The following is a 27,346-nucleotide window of genomic DNA, read 5'->3' on the forward strand; positions in this document are numbered from 1 at the left end:
CATCGCCACCATGGACCCGCCCTCACTGGGCAAGCACTGTTCCAGCCCCAGACGCCGTTTCCTGCATCCGTATCACTTTGATATCAGAGCTTTAGAGCCACTAGCTCTCAGAGAGAAACAGAAATGAGGGATTTGCAAATTCCATTCCTCGGAAGCCGTGAGGAGAGCCGACCGAGGGTCAGGATGCGGGGTCACTGAGTGCGTGAGTGGCAGCTCCTCTTCTCTGTTTTGTATTTTGGGTTGCAATGTTAAGTTTTCAAAAGCAAACGGCTTGACAGCACCCAGGCCCACGCACCAGCAGGCCAGGAGCCCTTGCACGAGGCGGGGCCTGGCAGCCAACTGGGCCCCCACCTACCAGTGTACCCATAGTAACTGGCTCTACCACACCGAAGGGCTCACACAGGGGGCACCATATGGCTCTGGGGGCTAGTGGGCATGTTCTGTTGACATATAGGATGTCTCCTGTAACAGGCCACCTTGTCAAAGACTGGGAAATGTAATCAACCTACCTAATACATGGAAATAAAAGCAGAAATTAGGCAAAACAAGGCAACAGAGGAATATGTTCCAAGGTAAAACCCCAGAAAGAAAAACAAAGGGAGCGCTCAGTCGTGTCCTACTCTTGCGATCCCACGAACTGCAGCCCACCGGGCTCCTCTGTCCATGGGATTCTCCAGGCAAGAATACTGGAGTGGGTTGCCATTCCCTTCTCCAGGGAATCTTCTCAACCCAGGAATTGAACCCAGGCCTCCCTCATTGCAAGCAGATGCTTTACCGACGAACCCCAGAGGAAGACCTAAATGAAACGGAAATAGGCAGTCTATCCAATAAAAAATTTAAGGAAATGCTCATAAAGATGTTCAATAAATATGGGAGAAGAATGGATGAACACAGAAGTTTAAGAAAGAATTAGAAAATAGAGAAACCAAATAACTGAACAACACGATTGTTGTTCAGTCACTAAGTTTTGTCCCACTCTTTGTGACTCCAGGGACTGCAGCACACACCATGCTTCCCTCTTCTTCGCTGTCTCTTAGAGTTTGCTCAGATTCATGTCCATTGAGTCGGTGGTGCTATCTAACCATCTCATCGTCTGCCACCCTGTTCTCCTTTTGCCTTCCATCTTTTCCAGCATCAGGGTTTCTTCCAGTGAGTCAGCTCTTTGCATCAGGTGGCCAAAGTAGTGGAGCTTCAGCTCCAGCATCAGTCCTTCCAGTTAATATCCAGGGTTGATTTCCTTTAGGATGGACTGGTTTGATCTCTTTGCAGCCCAAGGGACTCGCAAGAGTCCTCCAGCACCACATTTCAAAAGTGTTAATTCTTTGGCACTCAGCCTTCTTTATGGTCCAACTCTCATATCCATACCTGACCACTGGAAAAACCATAGCTTTGACTATATGGACTTTTGTTGGCAAAATGGTGTCTTTGCTTTTTAACATGCTGTCTAGGTTTGTCATAGCTCTCCTTCCAAGGACCAAGCGTCTTTTAAGTTCATGGCTGCAGTCACCGTCCACAGTGATTTTGGAGCCCAAGAAAATTAAATTTGTCACTGCTTCCACTTCTCCTTCTATTTGCCATGAAATGATGGGACTGGATGCCATGGTCTTAGTTTTTTAAATGTTGAGTTTTAAGCCAGCTTTTTCACTCTCATGAAACCTCATCAAGAGACTCTTTAGTTCTTCTTCACTTTCTGCCATTAGAGTGTCATCTGCATATCTGAGGTTATTGGTATTTCTCCCAGCAACCTTGACTCCAGCTTGTGCCTCATCCAGTCCGGCATTTCACATGATGTACTCTGCATATAAGTGACAGGGTGACAGTATACAGCCTTGATGTACTCCTTTCCCAGTTTTGAACTAGTCAACTGTTCCATGTAAGGTTCTAACTGTTACTTCTTAACCTGCTTACAGATTTCTCAGAGACAGGTAAGGTGGCCTGGTATTCCCATCTCTTTAAGAATTTTCCAGTTTGTTGTGACCCACACAATCAAAGGCTTTAGTGTAGTCAATGAAGCAGAGTAGCTGTTTCCCTGGAATTCCCTTGCTTTCTCTATGATCCAGTGAATGTTGGCAATTTGATCTCTGGTTTGTCTGCCTTTTCTAAACCCAGCTTGTACATCTGGAAGTTCTCAGTTCACGTACTGCTGTAGTTTACCTTGGAGGATTTTGAGCATAATCTTACTGTATGTGAAATGAGTGTAGTCGTGCGGTAGTTTGAGCATTCTTTGGCCTTACCCTTCTTTGGGATTGGAATGAAAACTGACTTTTTCCAGTCCTCTGGCCACTGCTGAGTTTTCCAGATTTGCTAACATATTAAGTGCAGCACAAAACCAGCATCATCTTTTAGGATTTTAAATAGCTCAGCTGGAATTCCATCACCTCCATTAGTTGTAGTAATGCTTTCTAAGGCCCATTTGACTTCATACTCTGGATGTCTGGCTCTCGGTGAGTGACCACACCATCATGGTTATCTGGGGCATTAAGACCTTTTTGTGTAGTTCATCTGTATATTTTTGTTACCTCTTCTTAATCTCTTCTGCTTCTTTTAGGTCCTTGCCATTTCTGTCTTTTATCATGCCCATCCTTTCATGAAATATTCCCTTGATATCTCCAATTTTCTTGAAGAGAGCTCTAGTATTTTCCATTCTATTGTTTTCCTCTACTTCTTTGCACTGTTCATTTAATAAGGCCTTCTTATCTCGTCTTGCTGTTCTCTGGAACTCTGCATTCAGTTGGGTATATATTTCCCTTTCTCCTTTGCTTTTAAAGTGGAACAATACAATAACCAGAATTTAAAATGAGCTAGAAGGAATCAACAATAGATTAGATGCAACTAGAGAGTAGCTCTTGCTCACCATCACCAGACAAGAGCCCACACAGCAAGAAAGACCCAGTACAGCTCCCTTCCCCAGAAAATTCTGAGCAAAATATTAGCAAATTGAATCCAACAATACATTAGAAGGATCATACACCATGATTAAGTGGGATTTATCCCAGGAATACAAGGACGGTTCAATATTTGCAAATCATTCAATGTTATACGTCAAATTAACCAACTGAAGAATAAAAATCATATGATAATCTCAATAGAGCATAAAAAACTTTTGGCAGAATTCAACATCCATTTATGATATAAAAAAAAAAAATCTCAACAAAGTGAGTATAGAGGGACCACGCTGCTGCTGCTAAGTTGCTTCAGTCGTGTCCGACTCCGTGCGACCCCATAGATGGCAGCCCACCAGGCTCCCCGTCCCTGGGATTCTCCAGGCAAGAACACTGGAGTGGGTTGCCATTTCCTTCTCCAATGCAGGAAAGTGAAAAGTGAAAGTGAAGTTGCTCAGTCGTGTCCAACTCTTAACGACCCCATGGACTGCAGCCCACCAGGCTTCTCTGTCCATGGGATTTTCCAGGCAAGAGTACTGGAGTGGGGTGCCATTGCCTTCTCCGAGAGGGATCATATCTCAGTATAATAAAAGACACATATGACAAGCCCACTGCTAACATCATACTCAATGGTGAAAATCTGAAAGTGTTTCCTCTAAGATCAGAAACAATACGGAATACCCACTCTCACCACTTTTATTCAACATAGTATTGGGAGTCCTAGCCACAGCAGTCAGACAAGAAAAAGAAGAGGAATCCAAACTGGAAATCCAAAGAAATAAGGCAGATGACATAACACCATATATATAAAATCCTGAAGATCTCATTAAAAAAAAATTAAAACCAATAAATGAATTTAGTAAAGTTTCATGATACAAAATTAATATTAAGTAATCTATTGTGTTTCTGTGCAGTAACAATGAATTATCAGAAAAAGAAATTAAGAAAACAACCCTGTTTACAATTGCATCCAAAAGTAAACTACCTAGGAATAAACTTAACCAAGGTAGTGAAAGATCTGTACACTAAAAACTGTAAGACACTGATGAAATAAATTGAAGAAGACACCAAAAATGGAAAGATACACCATGCTTATGCACTGGAAGAATTACTGTTCTTAAAATGATCATACCACTCCTGCAAAGCAATATACAGGTTCATTGATATCCCTATCCAAATACCAGTGGCATTTTCACAGAACTAGGACAGATAATTCTAAAATTGGTCTTGAAATACAAAAGACCCCCAAATAGTCAAAATAATCTTGGGGAAAAAAAGCACAAAACTAAAGATGTCATCCTCTCTGACTTCAAACTATAACAAAGCTACAGTAATCAAAACAATATGATCAATGGAGCAGAGTTGAGAGTCCAGAAAGAAGCCCACACTTACACGGTCAAGTAATCTCTGACAAAGGAGGCGAGAATACACAATGGGGGAAAAGACAGCCTCTTCCATAAACAGTGTTGGAGAACTAGACATGGAAAAAGAATCAAGCTGGACTACTTTCTCACACGCTGTGTACAAAAATAAACTCAAAATGTACTGAATATTTAAATGTAAGACCTGAGACTATAAACCTCCTAGAAGAAAACATAGGCAGTATGCCCTCTGACATTTTTTTAGGAGTATTCTTTGCATCCGTCTCCTCAGGCATGGGAAACAAAAGTAAATAAATAGTTGGGAACACATCAAGTGAAAAGCTTTTGCACAGTCAGTGAAACCACCAGTAAAATGAAAAGGCAGCATACTGAATGGGAGAAAATATTTGCATATGATGTATCTGATAAGTTAATACCAAAATATACAAAGAACTCATACAACTCACCATTAAAAAAGCAACAACCAGGCTAAAAAAATGAGCAGAGGGCCTGAATGGTCATTTTTCCAGAGACACATAGCTGGTTAACTGACACACGAAAAGAACGCCCAACAGCACTAATCATCAAAGAACTGCAAATCAGAACCACCGTAAGGCATCACTTCATACTTGTCAGAATGGCTTTTATAGAAAAGGCAACAAATGAACATTGGCAAGGATGTGGAGAAAAGGGGACCTTTGTGCGCTGTTAGTGGGAATATCATTTGGTGTAGCCTCTATGAAAAATAGTATGAAGGTTCCTCAAAAAATTAAAAATAGAACTACAGTGTTATCCACTCCTGCATAGTTTTCTGAAGAAAACAAAAACACTAATTTGGAAAAGATATATGCACTTCAATGTTCATTGCAGCATTATTTAAAATATCAAGATATGGAAGCAACCTAAGTACCCATTGACGGTTGGATGGATAAAGAAACTGGGGCACATATGTATGCATGTGCGTATATGTATTTATGTATATATATAACGGGATATTACTCATGCCTTAAAGATGAAATCTTGCCATTTGTGACAACATGGATGGACCTAGAGGGTATTCTGCTCAGTAAAATAAGTCAGATAGAGAAAGACAAATACAGTGTGATTTTACTTACATACAGAATCTTTCAAAAAATGAATAAATGTATCCCAAAGAGGCTGAGCCCTAGATACAGAGAGCACAGAGGTGGTCTGCTCATACAGAGGGGAGGCATAGGGGAAATGAGTGAGACAGGTGAGGGGGATTCATAGTACGAGTTTGCAGTGACAAATGAGTCTGGGGGATGAAGTGTGTAACGTGAGGAATAGTCAATAACATTGTGATAATTTTGCATGGTGACTGATGTTAGCTAGACTTATTATGGTGATCATTTTGCAACGTATAGAAATATCAAATCATTATATTGTAGGAACTAGTAATAACAGCGTTTGGGTCAATTATACTTTGAAAATATTAAAATAAAATTAGATGTGTTAACTAAAAATAACAGTAGTAAATAAAGGACTCTACAGGGCTAAAAATACATATGCTTTCAAACCCCTGTTTAAATCCAGTAAACCACCTCCCCATTTTACAGATGGAAAAACTGACTCCAAAACATGTGCTTTTCCCATAAATGATGATAATATTCAGGCATGTTCCAAGTTTCTTAACTTACTTAACCCTCACAACCCTGAGGGCAGTAGTTGTCTCCATCTTACTGATGAGGACCCTGAGGCTCAGGTGGTTAAGGGCCCTACCTCCCAAGTTCACACTTTCAGCCACTCCCAGCCTGACAGGCATACCTCTTTTTGTCTCGGAGAAGGAAAACCACTTGCCGAGGCCCAGGGTGAGGCAGTGTCAGAAATGGGTCCAGAATATAGATCTTCTGACTCCCAGCGGCAAGCCCTGGTTATCTCCCACGGTCCAGGATATCTCTGGACTGGAGACGGAGATGAGCCAGGCCTGTATGGAGCCTGGCTCCGTTCTTCACTGGCTGTGTGACTTTGCCCAAATGAACGGACCTCTCTGAGCCTGTTCCCTCTCCCTCGCAAAGGAGTGATAGGGCCACATCATGGAGTTTATCATGAAATCTAAACAGGATCATCCACATGAGTAAGTCTGCCCAGGGCTTGGCGCAAACCGAGAGCCCTGGCCACCCTCAGTTCAGGGATCCCCAAAGCTTCCTGCCCCACCCGCCTCCTCCCTGCCCTCTCCCCAGCCCTCTCCTGCCCACCTGTGTAACACAGATACTAATTACAACTATTTCCACAAACCGCTTCCTGCTCGAGCCTAATCACTAGGCGGCTCCGTCATCACCATTATAAATGTCACTAAGTGAGACGGATTAACTTTGTCCTAGGTTTTATGTGATTAGATCAGCAATTGCTCAGGCACGCTTGGTCTTCCCAGTCTGAGACTTACCCAGCCTGGTCATCCTGCACAGCTTAGGGCCTGCTCCTGTCAACCTCAATACCTGATGGCTTGGTGATAACAGTGGGCAACTCGGCCCCTGCAACTTCCCTGGTGGGCCTGTGGATAAGACTCCGTGCTTCAGATGCAGGGCATGCGGGTTTGATCCCTAATCAGGCAACTAAGATCCCACATGCCGCACTGTACAACCAAAAAAAAAAAAAGAATTGGACAACTCAGCCCCTTTGACCTGACCTAGAGGTGGGGCCTAAAGCGGTAAGGATGGAGCAGGTTGGTGCTGCCGTCATATTTGTCATAATGGCAAAACCACGGGCTTTGCAAATAGATACATTTGGGCTGCAGCCTAGGCTTTGTTAGTTACGAGCTGTGTGACTCTGGGGCAAATTACTGACCCTTCTTGTCCTACAGTTGTTTTACACTGTGTAATTGGGAGTTAAAGTTAAATTACACTGTGTAATGTCAAGTTAAAGCACGGTGCCTGGCATGTCATGGGTCCTCCTAGTTCCTCCCCTTCCCATCTTCCATCATCTTCAGTGTGAAGAGCCAGCCCTTTCTGAGCCCTGCCCACACAGTAACATCTCCTGAACTCTGCTCCTCTGTGAGGCACTGGACTTTAGGCATCTTATTTAAGGCATATAAAGACCCTGGGGGTTCCCAGGAGGCGCTAGTGGTAAAGAGCCTGCCTGCCAGCGCAGGAGCTGAAAGAGACACGGGTTTGATCCCTGGGCCAGGAAGATCCCTTGGAGGAGGAAATGGCAACCCACTTGTCTTCTTTCCTGGAGAATCACACGGACAGAGGAGCCTGGCGGGCTGCAGTCCGCAAAGAGCCGGTCGTGACTGAGTGACTTAGAACACTCGTAGCACACAAAGACCCTGGGCTTCCCTGGTGGCTCAGACGTAAAGAATCTGCCTGCAGTGCGGGAGACCTGGGTTGATCCCTAGTTCTGGAAGATCCCCTGGAGAAGGGAGTGGCTACCCACTCTGGTATTCTTGCTTGGGAAATCCCATGGACAGAGAGGCCTGGTGGGCTACAGTCCGAAGGGTCGCGAAGGGTTGGACACGACTGAAGTGACTTACTTAGCAGGCTTGCATAAAGACCCTATGAAGCAGATATCACAATCATTTGATAGCAGAGAAAATGAAAGTACAGAGAGCTCTGTCAAGGTCACACAGCTGCAGTTGGCTGCTGGTCACTCTGTTGGGATGAGATGCTAGAAGCCTGTGTAGCTGCCTTCAGGGATCACAGTAAAGTCCAAGAAGGCTGCCTGTAGGAAGATGCATCTGAACTGAGGGGTTAGACAGGGGAAGGAGGAGAGGAAAAGCCTCCCAGACAGGAGACCATGGATATGCCAAGGCCTGGAAGAGAAAGCACAGTGTGTTTAGGGGCCCGACTCTTCTATTTTACTGAGGTTCAGGCGTCAGTGGGAGGCTGGAGGGGATCCAGGAGCAGCCTGAGAGGTGGGCAGAGGTTGGGAACCCCACCAGGACTCACGCTGTCTCCTGCCAGTTCCAGGGAACCTTCGTGAGAAGGAGGAGAGTGGCTGGATCATATCAGTTAGTCTAAACAGTTCTGCTGGAGCCAGCTTGGGGGCGGCGGACTCGGGGGAGTGAGGGGTTCTAAACCAGGGACGGCTTACAGGCAGAGGAGGAGCAGAACCAAGTGGGCCTGGACAGAGGGGCAGAGATGGAGGCAGGCAGGTGGGGTGAAGAGAGACGAGGTAGGAGCCTTGCAGAGGGGCTGGACAGTCAGCAGGATGGTAGCGGCCTGTGTCGAGGAGTCAAGAAAAGGCTGCCGGCCAGGCTGGACTCAGGTGTGGGCTGGCCGCCTCGGCAGGCTCTGGGGCGCAGTCCCCTGGCAACACAGGTGAGGGCTCTCAGTGCCTCCCGGGGCCCCCGGGCAGGTGAGTCAACACCAGGCCAAGTGGGTGAGTGTTTTCCAGCTCCTGCATGTGTGGGCTGGCCCCCGGCTGCCAGCTCGTTAGGGGGAGCCCAGCCTGGGACTCTGGTCCCAGACGAGGGTGACTGACTCATTGACTGGCAGAGCTGTAGCCTTCTCCCTGGAGGTGGTGAGCAGCCGTGTAAGCTCTGTGCCCTTGACCTTCCGGTCTAACTCACCTTTAGGCCTCCCTGAACTCCTAACTGTCCCCTCGTTCCCGCTCACCTTCCCCCTCCATGCTCAGGCCTCCAGCCCCACCCGGCCTAAAGTGCAATCTCGCCCCCCAACCCCAGCCCAGGTTGTATTCCTCTATTTCCCACGTCTCCGACGGGCAGCCTGTCGTCTCCAAAAGAAGTTGACCTAGAGAGTCAGGCCCCAGGGTAGCATGAGGAAAGAGGAAGTGGATCTTGGAGGGTCAGGAGGATCCGGGTTGGAGTCCCAGCTCTGCCTGAAGGGCAAGCTGCTTCCTTCCTCTGTCCTCAGCCTCTTCCTCCGTGAAACGGGTCCCTGCGTTCCACAGGGTGATGCAGCGTGAGACACAAATGAGACCACGGTATAAAAGAGCCTTGAGAATCGGGTGGCACTGGGCTTTTGGTGGTGTCAACAACTTTTTATTCTGTTTTAGGGAGCAGCTAGTTATTTTTTTTTAATAAACATTTTTTTATTTTAGAGCTTTTTTAGATGTATAGCATCATTGGAAAGATTGAAGAGAGTTCCTTTATACCCCATACCTGGTTCCCCTATTATTTATATATGACATGGAACATTTGTCACAATTAATGAACTAACACTGATACATTGTTACTAACTAAAGTCTTTTATGCCTCTTTTTTTTGGCCTTGCTTTTTGGGATCCTAGTTTCTGGACCAGAGATGGAATGAACCCAATCCCCCTGCACTGGGTGCATGGCGTCCCAACTACTGGCCCACCAAGGAAGTCCCTTAATTTGTCTTTTTTTTTTTTTAATTTCAGGTTTTTTTTGGGCATGTCACATGGCTTGAGGGATCTTAGTGCCCCAACTAGGGATTGAACCCTGAGTCACAGCATTGGAAACACCGAGTCTTAACCACCTGACTGCCAGGGAATTCCCTCGGTTTTCTTGAAGTTTCTGCCTAAGGTCCTTATTCTGTTCTAGGGGCCCACCGAGCATGTACTGTGCTTAGTCGCTCAGTTGTGTCCAACTATTTGAGACTGTAGCCCACCAGGCACCTCTGTCCATGGGGATTCTCCAGGCAAGAATACTGGAGCGGGTAGCCTATCCCTTCTCCAGGGGATCTTCCCAACCCAGGAATCAACCCGGGGTCTCCTGCATTGCAGGCAGATTCTTTACCAGCTGAACTACCAGGGTAGCCCCCACCCCCCGGCCAAGCATACCCCATTACGTTTAGTTGCCATGTCTCCTTAAGTTCATCTTGACTGTGGCCATTGCTTTGGGGAGGAAAGCACAGAGGTAAAGTACCATTTGCATCCCATCATGTCAGGAGTACATCCTATCCTTTGGTAATTTGACTTATCATTGTGGACATTAGCCTTGATCACCCAGGAAGACAGTTGCTTTTGCCTTGAGTATGGCAGCAGAGCAAGAATCACAACCAGTGTTAACTGAGCCAAGGCCAAGGTCAGAAACCTTGGACGGGTGCAGAAGCAAATGGGAAAGCTGAGGAAGCAGAGTAAACAATAGCAGTTTATCAGGCTGCAGTGTTGCCCCCAGGTGCCAGGCCACTTGGGGATGGGATGCTCGGTGCCAGGCAGTTCGTTTCAGCTCATTAAAGCTTTTCAGGGACTCCCCTCGTGGTCCAGTGGCTAAGACTCCGCACTCCCAACGCAGGGAGCCTGGGTTCAATCCCTGGTCGGGGAACTAGATCCCACATGCCACAACTAAGAGTTCATATGCTGCAACTAAGACCAACGCAGCCAAATAAATAGATTTGAAAAAAAATCTTTATACTGAGCCAGTTTATAGATGAGGAAGCTGAGGCCTTAGGAGGGAAATGACATGGTCACGTGATCCAGGGAACCTGGGTTTGGGCCCAGGTCTGTCTTTACTGCTTCTTTCCTGCTGTTGAATAAATACATCGAAGCTGCAGAGAATCGAGTTAGGGCAGGGATGTTTTGTGATGCAGGTTGTTTCAAATTCACTTTATTCCAAAAAGGATTCATGATGGGTTGCAACTGAAACACATTCAATCAAATGATACACAGTAGAAATGAAAAATCAGGAGCAGAGAAAATAGGGCAGAAAGTGTGGACACGGACAAAGATGAACTTAAAGGCCAGAAAAGTGCTTGCTTTGGCTGTGAGGTTCCTCAGCTAATTCCTGTGATTCTTCTTATCAAAGAGCTAAGAAGCAGTTCACTCCTCCGTAAATTTAGAAAGGACTTGATCACATGGAGGGACTTCCCAATGGGTCCAGTGGCTAAGGCTCTGCACTCTCAGTGCGGGGAGCCTGGGTTCGATCCCTGGTCAAGAAACTAGATCCCACATGCCACAACTAACGGTTCTCATTTGCTGCCACTAAAGATCCTGCAAGCTGCCGTTGGGACAAGATCTCGAATGTGGCAATGAAGGCCTGGCACAGCCAAATGAATAAATACTTAAAACAAGAAAGAAATTAATCACGTGGAAATTTCTCAGTGAAGACACTGAGCAGTGTTGCAGATCACGTGACAGTAGTAGTAGCTGTTACCTGGTGTCTTCAGGTAAAGTGAAGTGAACGTCGCTCAGTCATGTCCGACTCTTTGCGACCCTGTGGACTGTAGCCTAACAGGCTCCTCCATTCATGGGATTTTCCAGGCAAGAATACTGGAGTGAGTTGCCATTTCCTTCTCCAGGAGATCTTCCCAACCCAGGGATTGAACCCGGGTCTCCCACTTTGTAAGCAGACACTTCACCATCTGAGCCGCCAGGGAAGTCATCTTCAGGAGTGATGGCTGTGTATTTACTATATGCTTCTTGCCCAAATTTGTCCTATTTGAATTTTACTTGTCATCAAGCAACGCCACCCTGTTTCTTCTTCACTGAAGTCACAGATGCCTTTGCCGGAGTGAAAATCTTGGATACAAATTAACCAGTTATCTATATACCAGGTTTCTGTGCTGGATGGAAGGAAATAACGTAATTGTTGCCCATCCCCCAGGTCCATCCCTGCAATGCAGACACCTGGACAAAGGCCTGAATGAAATGCAACTACTGTGCTTGGGGTACACCAGAGGGATGGGCATAATTCCCTCTGAGTTGGGAGAAAGGGGGGACTTCCTGGAGGAAGAGGTACGCTAGACGTGGAGATCAGTAGCTGTGGTGGAGACAGCATGGTCTTTTGTATTTTTTGGCGGCATCGAGTCTTTGTTAGTTGTGGCACGTGGGATCTAGTTCCCTGACCAAGGATCAAACCCAGGCCCCCTGCATTGGGAGTGCAGACTCTTAGCCACTGGACCACCAGGAAAGTCCCAAGAGGGGGCCTTGGGAAAGAGAGTATCAGTCATAGGTCCCTTAAGGGTGGGGAGCAAGTGCTACCCCCTCAGCTTACAGCCTGGGGCCTGACAGACGTCATGAACTCAGCAAACTCCTTTCGGGAGGTCAGCACCCACAGGGATAGCACGGGGTCAGGGTGACGGCCATACACCCGAGAGGTGTGTGGAGGGTGCGTCTGGGGAGTCAGGTTTGGGCCAGTTCAGGGGAGCCCTTGCATGTCAAGCTGAGGAGTTTGGGTTTTGTTTTTCAGGCAGTGGGGATCAACTGGAGGCTTCTGAGCCCCGTGTCTTATAAGTAGTGATGGTACAGATAGTAACAGGGAACACTTGGTGGGGATATGCTGTGTGCCCAGCACTGTTCTAAGCACTTTATTTATTTGGAAGTTTTAGATTTTTAAAATCTTTATTTCGGGCTGCCCTCTTCGTTGCTAGGCACGGGCTTTCTTTAGTTGCAGCGAGCAGGGACTGTACTCTTTGCGGTACGCGGGCCTTATTGCAGCGGCGTCTCTCACGGAGGCGGGTGGGCTCTGGGGAATGCAGCCTTCAGTAGTTGCAGTGCACAGACTTGGTTGCTCCGCAGCAGGTGGAATCTTCCCAGACCACGAATCGGACCCATGTCCCCTGCATGGGCAGGCGAATTCTTAACCATTGGACAACCAGAGAAATCCCTAAGCACTTCATATTAACTAAATGTCACAACAGTCCTATGAGGGAGGTGCCATTATTCTCATCCCCATTTTATAGATGAGACTGCCGAGGCAGAGAGGCTAAGTCTCTTGTCCAGGCTCATACAGCTGGGACATGGCATTAGTGAGGATCCGAACTGAAGCTTGGAACTAGAGCTTTTCCTCACTCTATTATTGTCCTTGTTAAACATAAGTATTTAACTAACATAAAACACGGAGAAGGAACTGGCAGGCCACTCCAGTGTTCTTGCCTGGAGAATCTTGTGGACAGAGGAGCCTCATGCGCTGCTGTCCATGGGGTCTCGCAGAGTCAGCAGCAGCAGCAACATAAAACATGAGTGTGTATTAGGCGGGCTTCCCAGGTGGTGCCAGTGGTAAAGAATCCACCTACCAGTGCAGGAAGTGAAGTGAAAGTCGCTTAGTCATGTCCGACTCTGATCTTCCCAACCCAGGGATCAAGCCCAGGGCTCCTGTATTGCAGGCAGATTCTTTACCCTCTGAGCCACCAGGGAAGCCAATTGCAGGAGACACAGGAAACAGGTTCAATCCCTGGGTCAGGAAGACCCCCTGGAGAAGGGAGTGGCTACCCACTCCAGTATTCTTGCCTGGAAAATTCCACGGGCAGAGGAACCTGGAGGGCTACAGTCTGTGGGCTTACATAGAGTCAGACACGACTGAACACACATACACGTAAGGATTTAACAGATCTCAACTAATTCCTGGCACAAAAGGCAAGAACCGATGGGGGCTCTGGCCATAGGGCAGCGTCTCTAAGAAGCTGAGACTTAGAATGTGAAACCAACTTGTGGGCTGTGGTCAGGGAGTCCCAAGCCTCCAAATTTCACTGAATTTCACTCACAGCTGCTTTTTTTTTTTTTTTTGCCTCTGACGAGCTCTCAGTTTCTTGGAAGATCCCCCGCCTTTGGGCAAACCAACACAAAAGTCATCGGAGTGACTGACATGGTTAGGAAAGATGACCCAGTGGGGTCACACCCGGTGCCGCTGAGCCTGGAGGCCTTTGTCATCAGAAACACATGAGCGTTTATAACACTTTTCGTTTCTGTTTCAGCCCAGGCCTTTGATTTCCACAGGGTGGGGTTTCCAGAGCTGGGACCATCACACCCTCCATCTGTCTGTCTTTCATCACCTTGTGTGTGATGGATCTGGGGACTGTGGTTCCCACTGCTCCACTCCTGGTCTCCTCCCAGCCCTTCTCACGAACTCCAGGCCCTCACTTCTCAGCAGTCACTCAGCAGGGCCGGGAGAGGAGCTTGCAGATCAAGGCAGCATCTCCCCACAATGCCGCAGTTGTCCGTCCATTTCCCTAAAGTTCCCTGGCTGGGGGTGTCCCCACGACCACAGACGAGGCTGTTAGGAAGAACAGCCCTGGTTGGCCTCCCACTCAGTGTCCCTGAAGTCCATGCCATCCCCGCCTGGAGCAGCAGCTCTCCTTCTGCAAAGATCAGGAGGCCCCACAGTCCAGGCCCTGCTCTGCCCCCACGAGCTGAGTGCCTGAGGTTCTCTGGAGGCGGTGCGGTGGGCTGGGGCAGCCAGGACTCCCATCCCGGTTCTCTGACTCTCTAGCCAGGGAGGGGACCTGTGGGAGGGCTGGGGGAGACTGGGAGGGGGGTGCCGCCTCCCCCATCCTCAGTCTCCTCTGCCAAGTGGAAGTGGGAGGTGAAGATCCCACCGCAGGGTGGGCTTCCCAGGGTCAGGAGGGATACAGATGCCTGGGGCCCAGCGGCTCAGCGTCAGCGTTTGTTCCGCCCAGTCCCTCTCCGTGCCTGGCCCCCTCCCACATCTCCCATGAAAGAGAAGTGATACCTGCCAAGGCCGGGGCTTTGGTGGGTGTGGGGACCCAACAAGACAGTGATCGGAGGGCCCCACCCAGAACCGGGCGGGTAAGAGACAGGGCTCCCCCCATCCAGCGCTGCCCCCCCGCCCCCGTCACTGGAATGCCACCTGGTGACTGGGGCCCACAGTGCTCCCCACGGAGCAGCGAGGCTAAGCCATTCCCACTTCCGAGGTGGGTTCAGTTTCACTCCCCGGCCCTGGGGCAGGCGGCATCTCGAGAAGGGCCCCTCATCTTTTGTGTGCTAAAAAATAAACAGCTCTCGGTCTCCTCGGATTTCTACTCCAGAGGTAGGTGATCTTCCCTGGTCATCCCTGCATGGACAGGCCAGCCTCAGCCTGTGGGATGGGCTGCCAGCCTCCTCCCTCGCCTCTCACCTTCGTGCAGATGCCCGTGGAAGTTCCAGCCCCACTCTAGGCCTTTGCAGATGTAGGGGGTCACAGGACCCAGCCCTCTCTTCTAGGTTCTCCTAATTAAGGTGCTGTGTGCATTAGTAGAAGGAAACGTGGGATGTGGGGAGGGGTAGGGGAAGGCAGAGGACACAGCTCAGGGGGCCTGAGGCTGCCTGGGGTCAGACAAGACTGGTCTAGAGAGCTTTCCAGAACGGCTGATCTCTGAGTTGAGACGGAAAGAGAAGCCATTGCTTCACTACACCTGGGCCAGTTACTTCCCCAAGCCTCAGTTTCAGATCTTGTAAAAGAGACTGATGATACCTGCTTCAGAGGCTTGAATGAGACGTAAAAGAACCGACAAATACCTCGTCCCTCTAAGCCCCTAGGAAACAGTAGCTGCCTGCCGTGCCAGACACAGGAGGTGTTTGGTGACTTGAATTTCTTTTTCAAGGGTCTTTTTCCTGGGGCAGTTAACACCTGTTACTTAGTGTAACTGGTTTCCAAAAAAAAAAAAAAAAACAGCCCAGGGTGAAATTAAAACAGCCCGATGGCCCTTTCTGTTTCTCTGGTGGGTAATGGGAAGTCCTGCACCCAGGGGGAGTGGAGCAGAAAAACCCAGAATTAAAATTCTTCCCGCAGGCCCTGCCTCCCTAAGGTCCTCAGACATGTTCTCCTTGTCCTTGGGTATTGCAAAATTAGATGCATTTTCAAGGCCCTTCCCCAGAGTAATTTTCACTTGTTCTCACTGCATTTTAACAGTGTTTAGAGCGCCTGTGCTATGGCAGCTGATGGGGATTCTCTGTGTCAGACAAGGTCCCAGCCCTGATACAACTCACAATTTGGGGGAGGGGGAAGGAGACAGATGTTAAAAACCAGCATAAATAAGTCACAAACTGCAGTAAAACGGGCTGCCAGGATCGATAATTTGGGTTCTGCTCGGGGTGGCTGGGACGTTTGAGGGTGTGACGTTCACGCTGACCTCTATCTGCAACAGGAGCCAGCACTGGAGGAACAGAGACAGGTCCAGACGGAGGGAACAGCGCTATAAAGGTCTCGAGGGCAGGGGACACTCGGAGACTCCGAGGAACAGAGGGAGGGCGGACAGAGGGAGGGCGGGAGAAGCGGCGGCCTGAGGCAGGGAGGTGGGAAAAGGGGCAGGGTGGGCAGGGGCCACGGGGGACCAGTAAGGGGGCTGTCCCCACAGAATTGGGAGCAAGGGTGGCAGGACCCGAGTTTCCTGTTGAAGGCTGGGCTCTGGCTGCAGAGCAGGCGGTGAGAAGGCAGGAGGTGAAGCCCTGGGAGCTCACCGAGACTGTCGCCCAGGTGTCACTGAGCGTACCTGTTCCTTCATGCATCTGTGACGTCAGCTATGAGAGGGAACGGGAGTGGTCTGGAAAGCTGAGAAAAAATGTATGAACGTGGGGGCTTCCAGGTCCCACCAGACATGGAGGGTCCTTCGGGCAACTGCTGGGTAGGCTCTTCTGGGACCTTGAAGGGCAGGGAGAGAGCCCGGCGTCCAGAGCGCCCCACCTCTGAGGGAAGGTGGAGGGAATGGTCCTGTTCCTGGCTGTCAGCTCGCCTCAAAGCTGTTCCTGTTTTGGAGGTAAGATCACACCTTGGAGCCTGGAGCCAAGCACGGGCTTCCCTCCAGCATGCACAGAACATTTTTCATTCTAAGTCAGGAGAGTGCTCTGGAATTTTCTGAGATCATTGTGAACTCTGGCTCAAAGACCACTGAACTAAAGGAAGGGGGAAATGAGAGGGGAGGCACATGCCTTTTTTATTCCGTGTGTGTGTGTGTGTGTGTGTGTGTGTGTGTGTGTGTGTCTGTGTGTCTATGTGTGTCTGTGTTTTCCCCCAAATCTTTCTAGCTCGCATGGGGGAGGGCCGCTCTTGGCGCAGCTAAGGGTCAATGGCGAGAGAAACCTCTCGACTTTTGCGGCCAATCTAGGGGCCCTTTCCTAATAGCTGCCTTTTGGCATCTGCCACCACGGTTTATAGAAGGAGGACTTCATGTTTCTTAGAAGGAAGGGTGGCCGCGAGCCCCTTCCTGCCTGCAAGCGGGAGGGGCCTCTCCCCGACCCCCAAGGGGCCTCTCCCCGACCCCCACCCCACCCCACCCCACCCCCCGGCCTCTGGGAATGGGGAGAAGGCTCCGTCTCCCTGGTGACTCTGGGGGGCGGTCTCCCGGCGCGGCGCGGGAGGGGGCCGGAGCTGCGCGGGCCAGGCTCCGCCCTCGAAGGTGGTGCGAGGCCGGGCCCAGCCCCAGGGCCGGCCCTCCACGGCCAGAGCCGCGGGCGCGCGGCGGCGGGGACCCGGCGGGTAGCGGGCGTCGCGGGCGCACCATGCGGAGCCTGTGGCCGCGTCCGGTGGTCGCGGCGCTGTCTGCGCTGGGGGTGAGGCGCGGGGTTGCATAAGCGGGGAGGGGGCGGGGGTGGCGGAGGGAGGCGGGACCCCCCTCGCCTCCCCCGGCGCGGGCCTGGCCGTGGGCCGGTCCCGGTGTCCCGGCCGGGGCGGGGCGCGGCGGCGGCGGCGGCGGCGGCGCAGGCGACGGGTGGCCGCTTCCCCGTTCTCCCCATTCGGGAGTGGGAGCCATGGAGGCGCTAAGAGAGTCGGTGCTGCACTTGACTTTGCAGATGTCGACCTACAAGCGGGCCACGCTGGACGAGGAGGACCTGGTGGACTCGCTGTCCGAGGGCGACGTGTACCCCAACCACCTGCAGGTAGGCGCCCCCCCCCCCCCCCCCGCCCTCCCCAGCCCTGGCCGACCCGGCCGTCCTGCCCGCCACCGGGGCGTGAGGGGGCCCGGGCCAGCCCGCCAGCCCTTGGGCTCCGTGGGTTAAAAGCCTGTTCTGGGTTAGCAGTACCCCTGAGGCGCTGGGCTCCCCAAAGGGCCTCCCCGCCCCACTTCCACGCATCCCCAAACCCTCTGGACCACCTGCTACTGGGTTACAACCCAGGTGGCCAAGTGGAAGAAGCATCCTGGAGGGGTGAGCTAGTCCAGTTCTCTCTTCACAGGGAGGGGGCCAGTCCCTGAGTGCTGAGACTTGCCCAGAGTTTTAGGCAGAGCCTAAAATCCTCCCAGTTGTAGCGTAGAAAGTCCCGGAGCCCTGTCAGTCCTGGGCAGACGGGGTGGTTGGTCATCCTGTCTGGTGGACGTCACCCCACATTCCTCCTCTTCTTCCCCCAAACCCCGCGTGTCCCGGGGGTTGGAGCCCAGCCTCTGCTCCCTCTCTCCCTGCCCCTTCCAGCCTCTACGTGGGAAGCCCAGTTCCTCCCCCACCAGGCTCTGCCCCCTGGGGCTCAAATGTGCCCACCACCTCTGCCTCCGGGAGGGACTGAGCTGGGATGGTCCAGACCAGGACCTCAGCCCCGGCTGGGTGTGAACTGAAACAGGTGGACCTGAGGAATCTGGGAATTCTGAAGGATGCCCAGGGGGCCCTGTGACCTGACACCTGGAAAACGGCTTGCAGAGGCCCGGCGAGCAGCAGTCGAGGAGGCTTCTGCCAGGCCGACCCAGGGAGGCCTGCTGCAGGGACTATCAGTTCAGAAGCTGCCCCCAGAGGGAAAGCGTAGGCTGTGTGGAAACCTGGGCTGCCAGGCCCAGTTCTGCTCGGCGCACCTCTCAGAAGCTGGGATCATACTAGTAAAGGGAAACGGCACTGATTGACACTCGTTCAGTAGGCCCTGGGGAGGCCAAACCCGACCCTGAGCGGTCTGCACACACTGGAACGGGACTCTCACCTACATGGTCCCACTCAGCCTTCAGGAGCAGCCCCGTGAGTTACTGTCCTCACAGCGCCCTCTTACAGATGAGGAACCTGAGGCTCTGAAAGGGGAGACAGCTTGCCTTGGGTGCACTGGAGCTAGAATTCTAGGAGTAAGAAACCAAACCCGGTCTGTCTAGAGCCGCTTCCCCGTGGACCTTTCTGAAGAGGCTAAATCCAGCAGGAAATTAGATTCCCGTGGCAGGCGCTTTTGCCTTCCCGAATCAAAACAGAATCTAATCAGCCGTCTTTTTCAGTCTCATCTTTCACAGAAGGTTCTAAATATATCAGCACAAAAGCATTTCGGAATTCACAACGAAGTAGGGTGCTGTGCTGTTATCATCTTGCGGCAGCCCGCATGGCCACAAAATGACTCGTCAGCCTGAGGCCGCCTGGCACAGGGGAGGCACCTGGGGCTGTGAGACGGGGTGAGGGGGGCCCAGGTGTGAATCTGACACCGCCTGTGATCCTGGGCGATCTAAGCTTCTCTTCCTGCCTCTGCACAATGGGAGTTAAGAGAATGACTCTGATGCATGTTTCGGGGCCTGCCAGCATTGTTATGTTTGTGATCGTGAGGTAAGGACTCTTGCGGCTGCGTTACACATGACCAAGCTGAGTCTCAGAGAGGTTAGGGACATTCCTGTGGTCACAGAGCTGTCATGCGGTTGGAATGCAGTGTTGGTGCCCCGACACCAAACCACCCAACGGGGTATATCGTCCACTTTTCATACAGGAAAAGCCCAAATGCTTGCCCCAAGGATTTGGAGGCATTTCTGTAGGTACCCAGCCCGGCTTTCCTTGAGCCTCCACGACTTCCCCGAAGCAGACTAGCTAACGATTGTTCTTGTAAGAGTCGAGAACCTTTTCATCTCATCTTACAGAGTTTTCTATGAATTTTATGTCTTTAATCACAGGGAATGTTTTCCAGTATAACAATTTTGCATACTAATTTGTGAAAAAAAGAGTCAAGTATAAAAGAAATTTACAAAGAGACAGTAACCCCACCACTCAGAAATAACTACTTCTAGTTTTTCACATTTGCTTAGATATATTTTTTATTATAATTGAGCTCATTCTACATCCATAACATTTTGTCCTACTTTTTTCATTTAATGCCACTTCATAAGCATTTTTTGTGTTGTTAGAAAATTCTGAAACATCAGCTGTACCTCAGTTTTAAAAACACTTCCAAGGCGTTCCTTGATGGCTTAGTGGTTAGGACTTGATGCTTTCACTGCTGAGGGCTGGGGTTCAATCCCTGGCCTGGGAACTAACATCCTGCAAGCCAAAAAAATGAAACAACACTTCCAAAACATACTGCCATTAAATATCATACTACCTTATGGTACCAGTATATAAAAATACATTTACTCAATCTGCTCCAATTGGACAATAGGCCCAGTATCCATAACACTGTTGGTGACCAGCTTCTAGCCTTTCGAATAATTTCCTATGAGTAATTGCTAGAAACACAACTGTTCCCTCAATTTTAGGCTTTTTAAAATGGATCCAATCCTCTCCCCCGCCCACCAAATCTCCATCTCTTGATGGGCAGCTATAAAAATCAGCTACTTGATTTTTCAAGATTTTGAAGCCCATTGTTCCTGAAACTCTGGAGTTGTCAATACCAACACTAGTAAATGACAATTTGCATCCATCAGCCAAACTTGCCACCTTTTGCCTGAACATGCTGACAAAGTGTATTTAGCTGGAGCAAAATTTTACCTGTACCTCTCACCTGAAAGGATTTTTCTTTTCCTTGATCTCATATGTGAGGTACAACTTAATTGCAGTCAACTAAAATTGTCCATCGTGGACTAAGTGCAGAGTTTAAAGCCCCAGTATTAACATGGAGCCCCAACTTTGCCTCTTGTGGACTCTGAGACCTGGAAGCTCCTCAGTTAGCCAGCTTTTTTTTTTTTTTTTCTTTTTTTACAAGATGGGGTTGATATAATCCACTTCTCAGAGCTGTTGCATAGATTGAAATGAGACAATACAAGTGAAAGCACATAGTGTAATGCACAGAAAATGTATTTGGTTGGGATCATTATAAAAGCTCACCCGGTGTGATATCTCAGTGATGGCCTAAACGTAATAGCTTTGTCTCTGTTCAGCTCAGACTGGCCTCCTGGTCTCTGTACCTCCCGGTACATGCCATACCATTTCAGTGGCTCAAAGAGAAATAACTAAAGTTATACCTGCAGCTGGGACTTCCCAGGTGGTAAAGAATCCTCCTTCCAGTAAGGAAACACAGGAAACAGGTTTGATCCCTGGGTGGGGAAGATCCCCTGGAGTAGGAAATGGCTACCCACTCCAGTATTCTTGCCCAGAAAATTCCATGGACAGAGGAGTCTGGAGGGCTACAGTCCATGGGGTTGCAGAGTCAGACACAGCTGAGCATGCACACAGCCCTGCAGCCTAAACTGGGGAGCAGAGCCCGCTGCTCCTGCTGCTTAGTCACGTCAGTCGTGTCCAGCTCTGTGCAGCCCCATGGACTGTGGCTGACCAGGTTCCTCTCCAGGGAATTCTCAAGGCAAGAGTACTGAGTGGGTTGCCGTGCCCTCCTCCAGGGGATCTTCTCAACCCTGGGATCGAACCCAGGTCTGCTACCCTGCAGGCAGATTCTTTACCACTGAGCCACCAGGGAAACTTCCCACAGGAGGCCACAACTATTTACCAAAACGTTTGAAGCTCATCCAGTTACCCCTAAAAAATCAAATTTTTTTTCCAAGAAAAAAGAAAGCCAAGATATTTAATTCTTAGTGCTGGTTTTCTCTAATCCCTCCCCTACACCCCTTCCCTTCATGCACAGAGCTGTCTTTTGTGGGCAGTTGCAGAGACAGTCCCATTAAGTACTTTAAAAAGATCTCTCTGCTTTCCAGCAGACTCTTTCAATTCCATCTGCCTGTTTGATCTTTTTACTCTTGACCTTAGAGTTGTTCTAGGATCTGAACTGGTCAGACCTGGCACCTCATTTGCTTCCTCATTTTAAAAATAGGTGACTGGGACTTCACTGGCAGTCCAGCAGTTAAGACTCCACACTTCCAATGCAGGGATGCAGGGGACACAGGTTCGACCCCTGCGTGGGGAGCTAAGATCCCCTAGTCTGCATAAAATAAAAAAATATAAAAATAGGTGACTGAGGTCCAGAGGCTGCCCAGGGACACACTCTCGATCTTGACCTTTGACTTCTCGGGGTCATGCCTTTGCTCCGGGGTCACTGACAGCTGGAAGGTGCATCTTCTAAATACTAGACTAGGATTCCTGTTGAGATGCAAGGAGTCCCCTCCCCCGCTCAGGTACTGATTCAAGCTGCTCTCAGCCATTGGAAGAGTCAGGCAGTGGGGCTGAGGGGCTGGTAGGGCTCCTGGAGGAAATGGAGAGGACGGGAGGGCTTCATAGTTTCACTCTGGCCTGGCCCCAGTGGCCTTAGCCAGAAGCCCGCCATGTAGAAACTGTCCTGGAAGAAACTTCCCCAGCCTAACACAGGATATCACGCAGGGCCAGGCTGTCACGGTCTGTCTGTTCCGAGGGGCTGACTCGGAGGCAGGCGGCCCTGTCTCCCTGCCAGCCCTCCCCGGGGTGGTCTGGCCTCTGGGCTGCAGGGGGTGGGCTCCCTGCCAACCCTTTGGCCAGACTGACTCCTGTTGGCCGCTCCGCTCAGCTCAGGTCGCTGGAGGACCAGGCAGTGTCTCAGGAAACAACTGCCTTCCCTGCGGACCCCCTGCTTCCTCTGAAAGCCAGGCTCCCCGCCCCTTCTGCTGCTGGCTTGCCTCCTGGGCCCCAGGCTTGGTGTCCCGTCCTCACCTGTAGAACCCGTTCTTGCTGGGAGCCTTGCGGGGCCAGGCGCTCACTTCTGTAACCGAATATTTATCCCTCAGCAGGGCTTTGTTCCCTTGGTTATGGCAACCCTGGGAACTCCTGGGCTGGATGGCTCAGCCATTCCTCTCTCTCTTTCTCCAGCTCTGTTTCCTGCTTGGTCTTCCTCTCTACCTTTCTTTCCAGGCATCTTTCTATCTCATGCTCTCTCTGCCTGCCAGGACCAATTGCTAGGATGCTAAGCCGGCCAGCGAGCTGAGCATTCACAGTGATTGTTACCCCATCTTCCAGGATAAGCTCTGCTCCTTGGCCGCTGCTGCGCCCAGTTACCTCTCCCGAGACCAAGTGAGCTGCCCGTCACTCACCCTCTGACCCTCCACGTTGCTGGAGACCCCTTTCTCACGATCCACATGCCCCCATTTCCCAAAGGCGGGCTCTGAAGGAGGCAGGGCGGGGAAGGGACTCACTGAGCCAAATAGCAGCTTGGAGGCCCAGCCCTGGCCACGGCGCCCCGGCATTGGACAGCCTCTCCTGGAGCGGCCTCTTGACCCCGGCCCAGTCTCCTGGTGACTTCTCCTGCCGTGGGAGGCTGCATCTGGACTTCGGCCCTCAGAGGCAAGTCTTGTCCAGAAACCAAGAGGCCCCTCTGCCGGGTCGTTCAAATCAAGCACAGAACCATACAAAGGCTAAAAAAATAATTTTAAAAAAACCCTGTCTTCAGATTCCATTTGCCCTTTCTCCCTGGAATTATGAATGTTTAATTTAATTTTGACTTAATTCTGTTTGCATTTTGCGGTGAACACCATCTGTCTGTTTGATGTTAAACAGTGAGTCTCGGCTCGACTTGCTGCTCCTGGTGGGCAGCGCGGCCACGGAGCTGATGCTGTGGGCTCAGGGGAGATGTGGGTTTTCTTATCACCCTCTCTGGCCCCCGCTTCCTGTGTTCCTTCTGGAGCTAATACCCACGCCTACTCTTGGGGGTCCTGGGAAGATGGAATAGCGTCATCCGGCAACAGAATAGAGTTAACACAGGCACCCAGAAAGCCCTCAAACATTAGCTGCCGTGATTGCTGCTTTTGCCCTCCTTCCTTTGTCCTCTTCTTTCTGCCTGTTTCTTCTTTCTCTTCCCTTTCACTTCCTCGGATCGCACCTTGCTCTGTCTACATAAGAACGAGTTTCCTGCCAAATGTCAACATGAATCAGCCATAGGTATACATATGTCCCCTCCCTTTGGCAGACAACAACAAAATTCTATAAAGCAGTTATCCTTCAATTAAAAAAACATTTTTTTAAAAAAAGAGTTTCCTGGACTCCCCTAGTGGTCCAGTGATTAAGACTCCACCTTCCCCAAACGGGGGGCGCAGCACCAATCTCTGGTCAGGGAGCTAGGATTCCACATGCTGTGCTGTGCAGCTGAAAAAAAAAGACAGGGTTTCCTGCTCCCCCGGCCCCGACAGCTGTGCTCCCTGGCTTCCCAGGGGTCTGGTGCCTCTTCAGCCAAGGTTAGCCATTGCTTAGCTTTCCACCCGTCTCCCCCTGAGCTGAGCTTTGGGGTCACTGAGAGGCCCAGCGTGGGAGATAGAAGGGGATATCAGTTCCATGGCCCAGAAAGAGTGAGAACGAATGTCAGCGTCCCCAGACAAGGCAGTGCCTGCTTCAAACCCTTGGGGGCCCCTCTGGATCCCAGTGCCCCTGATGAACTGGGTGAGGGAATTGCTACCTCTGACAAAGTGCTTCATAGACATCGAGGCTGTGACTGCGTCAGCATTGTCCCAGGCTATGTCTGCGCCAGGAGGGTGGTCAGAATCTTCATGTCTCACCATTTTAAAAAGGTTTTTCAGGGGAGCTCCCTGGTGGCTCAGGTGGTAAAGAATCTTCCTGCAGTTCAAGAGACCCGGGTTCGATCCCTGGGTCAGGAAGAACCCCTGGAGAAGGAAATGGCAACCCACTCCAGTATCTTGCCTGGAGAATCCCATGGACAAATGAGCCTGGCGGGCTACAGTCCATGGGCTCGTAAAGAGTCGGACACGACTCACACTTCAGGGCTTTCAGGAGACCGCACCCCTCCCTGTAGCTGCTTTTGCGTCCTAGCCTCCTGGACCGCCACTGAATTCTCACCAAGCCTCAGGTTCCTTTTCCCGGTTTTAGAATCATCATCGTGTTTTTCCCGCAAAAGTTTTGTCTTCCTCTTTCACTAGGGCAGCAATCCCCAGTCATTTCCTGTTCAGAAAACAGCCAGCGAGGGCCATGAGGCCGCGCTATGCCCTTCACTAAGGACTGGCCTCGGGGTCCCCAGGCGTCGGCGTCAGGCTCCCCCTGGGCTGTGCCGTGGCCCCCAGGGCAGCCGTCCTCTCAGCAGTTGGGGGCCACTCTCAGGGCAGAGGCTGGGTCTCCCCATCTCCCCTGGCAGGCTGTGGGCCTCCCTGCCTCCATGCCCGTTCCCCTCCAGCCTTGCTTCTCCTTCCACCTTGGCTTTTCCAAAGGGTGAATCTAATCCCATCACTCCAGCCCTGGGAAGAAGTCCCCCACCTGTAACCCGGCTTTTCGCACCCCTTAGCATCCAGGCCTTGCCCCCTTCCTTCTCTCTTTCTCTCCCCTTTCACCTGGCCAGCTGCTACTTATTCTTTTAAGACCCAGCCCAGGGACCCCCACCTCCAGGAAGCCTTCCCTGACTGAACCCCTGCCTATCCCAATCAGTTTCTGTATCTCTCTGGCTGCTGGGCAGTGAGAGCTGAAAGTGAGGTCTTGTCCTCTCTGTACTTCCAATGTGGCCCTGAGCTGGTGCTCGACTGTTGACACGTGGCCACAGTGTCACTGAACTGAACCCCAGCTGCAGGGTTCCCTTCCTGTCCCGCGGCCCCAGCCTCGGCAGGAAGCACCTCGTGGAACAGAGGGGAGCCCCCAGTGGGCTTCGGGTGTGAAGGCCGGGCCCTGGGCTCTGAGCACTGTAGGCTGGTGGGCCCCTCCTCAGCTTGGAAGGCCCTGTCACACCCTCCGCTTCCTCTCATTGTACCTCTTTTCCTGTTTAGCTGACTGTGAGTTAGGCCGAGAACGTTTTCTCCTGCCTTTGAGGACCTGCTCGGATGGAGCTGTTTCCCCTTTGCATCCCCCCCGATGTCTCCTGGGACTCGATGCTCTGACCCGTGGGTGGGCTCTGGGATCAATACCTTTGGACCCAGATCCGAGCTCGACCCACCTAGCCCTGTGAGCAGAGGCAAGGGGCTCACCCCTCCGGGTTGCGGATTCCTCATTTGTAAACAGAAGCTGAGAGCACAGTCCTCGTGGGGCTGTGGCGGCTTCGGCGGCCCGGGCTGCGCGCCCCTGTCCGTGTGCGCAGTTGCATGCTGGTGGTTGTGTCCGCCTCAGAGCCCAGCCGGATGCTCCCTGGATGCCTGCGAGTGCAAACATCCTGTTCTTTTTTGAACTCCTTACTGGAGAAACAGGGACAAATCCGATCTATTTTTTTTCCCCTTCTACCCAGATCGGGTGACAGAGAACACAAGCACGGCTGGGCTGAGCTGCTTGACTCTGAGCTGCTGAGCAGGGTGGCCGTTCCTCTCCTGGATTAGGACGGGTTCTGTGGGAACCGGACCACCCCTGAGACGGGAGGGCGGCCCTGATGTCTCCCCGGGGCCAGGACCTGCTGCGGAGCCCCCTCCTCCTGGGCAGCGAGGGCCCTGGGCTCACGTCCTCCCCGTTCCGCCTGCCTCCTTCCCTGCAGGTGAACTTCCGAGGCCCCCGGAATGGCCAGAGATGCTGGGCTGCCAGGACCCCGGTGGAGAAGCGGCTGGTGGTGCTGGTGGCGCTTCTGGCGGCGGCAGTGGTGGCCTGTTTGGCAGTACTGGGCATCCAGTACCGGACAAGTAGGTGCCTCTGTCTGTGATGGGTCATGGGCTCCACTCACTGCTGCCCCGGGCTTTGTCTGCTGATGTCAGCGGCTGGCCTCCGAGGCTCAGGAGGGAGCTGGGTCTGGGAAGCTGGGGTGGCTGACACAGACTGAGGCCTGGGAGGTGGGTGGACGGGTGATGATAAGGTTTAGGGGTCAGGAGGAGGTGAGTTTGAATCCTGGCCTGGCAACTTGTTATCCGTGTGACTTTGGACAAGTCACTCAATCTCTCAGAGCTTGTGTTTTCTGCTTTACATGGAGAGACCAGTGGTCAGTTTGAATCCCTCCCACAACTAGCCCATGTTTCTCTGTCCAAACTTGTGTAACAATATGATCAGGCCCCACTTTGATCTCTGAGGATTCGGGATAATATCTGTCACATACCCAGTGCCCGGTAGAACTTCTCTGGCCTCTCTTCCGGGTTCCCTTATTGTTAGGATGCAGGCTGGTTAGACACACGGGCTGGCCCTGTCGCCCATCGACAGTTCCAACAGAACAGCAGCAATGGCTTCCGTTTGCTCAATACTTTCCATGTACCAAATACCTTGCCTCTCCTTTACAGATGTAATCTCATTTCCTTCTCGCTGCCACTCTGCGAGGTGTGGTTGCTTCTGGCCCCGTTTTCTGCAAAGGAAACTGAGGCAGTGAGACTAAGCTGCTTGCCCAAGGTCACATGTCTAATACGGGAGGGATTCAGCCATGGGTTGGCAGGCGCCTGAGCTCAGGCCCTGTCTTCTGTGTAATTGATGGTACACCCCAGTGTGTGTTACATGCCCAGGAAAGCTGTTCTTCTCTGAGCCAGGGGACCTTTGCGTACCTCTGTCATCTCCTTTCTCTGTCCTACCCTGTACAGCAATATGATCAGACCCCAGTTGGATCCCA

General features: G+C 51.2%; 1 protein-coding gene across 4 annotated transcripts in view; it reads left to right on the forward strand.

The window, feature by feature from the left end:
• Positions 1–27,346, forward strand: part of ECE1 (endothelin converting enzyme 1) — a 122,286-nt gene that overhangs the window by 40,666 nt on the left and 54,274 nt on the right. The window contains exons 1-3 of one of the 4 annotated variants that reach the window (XM_068968644.1): positions 17,309–17,388; positions 17,629–17,715; positions 26,300–26,441. In XM_068968644.1, coding sequence (XP_068824745.1) covers positions 17,338–17,388; positions 17,629–17,715; positions 26,300–26,441 — 280 coding nt within the window. In that variant the 5' untranslated portion in view covers positions 17,309–17,337. Of the gene's footprint in view, positions 1–17,308; positions 17,389–17,628; positions 17,716–25,667; positions 25,783–26,299; positions 26,442–27,346 lie in introns of those variants that run through there. The other 3 variants (XM_068968645.1, XM_068968646.1, XM_068968647.1) reach the window with 3 other exon arrangements.

The sequence above is a fragment of the Capricornis sumatraensis genome, chromosome 3, assembly GCF_032405125.1.
Source record: "Capricornis sumatraensis isolate serow.1 chromosome 3, serow.2, whole genome shotgun sequence".
NCBI lineage: Eukaryota > Metazoa > Chordata > Mammalia > Artiodactyla > Bovidae > Capricornis > Capricornis sumatraensis.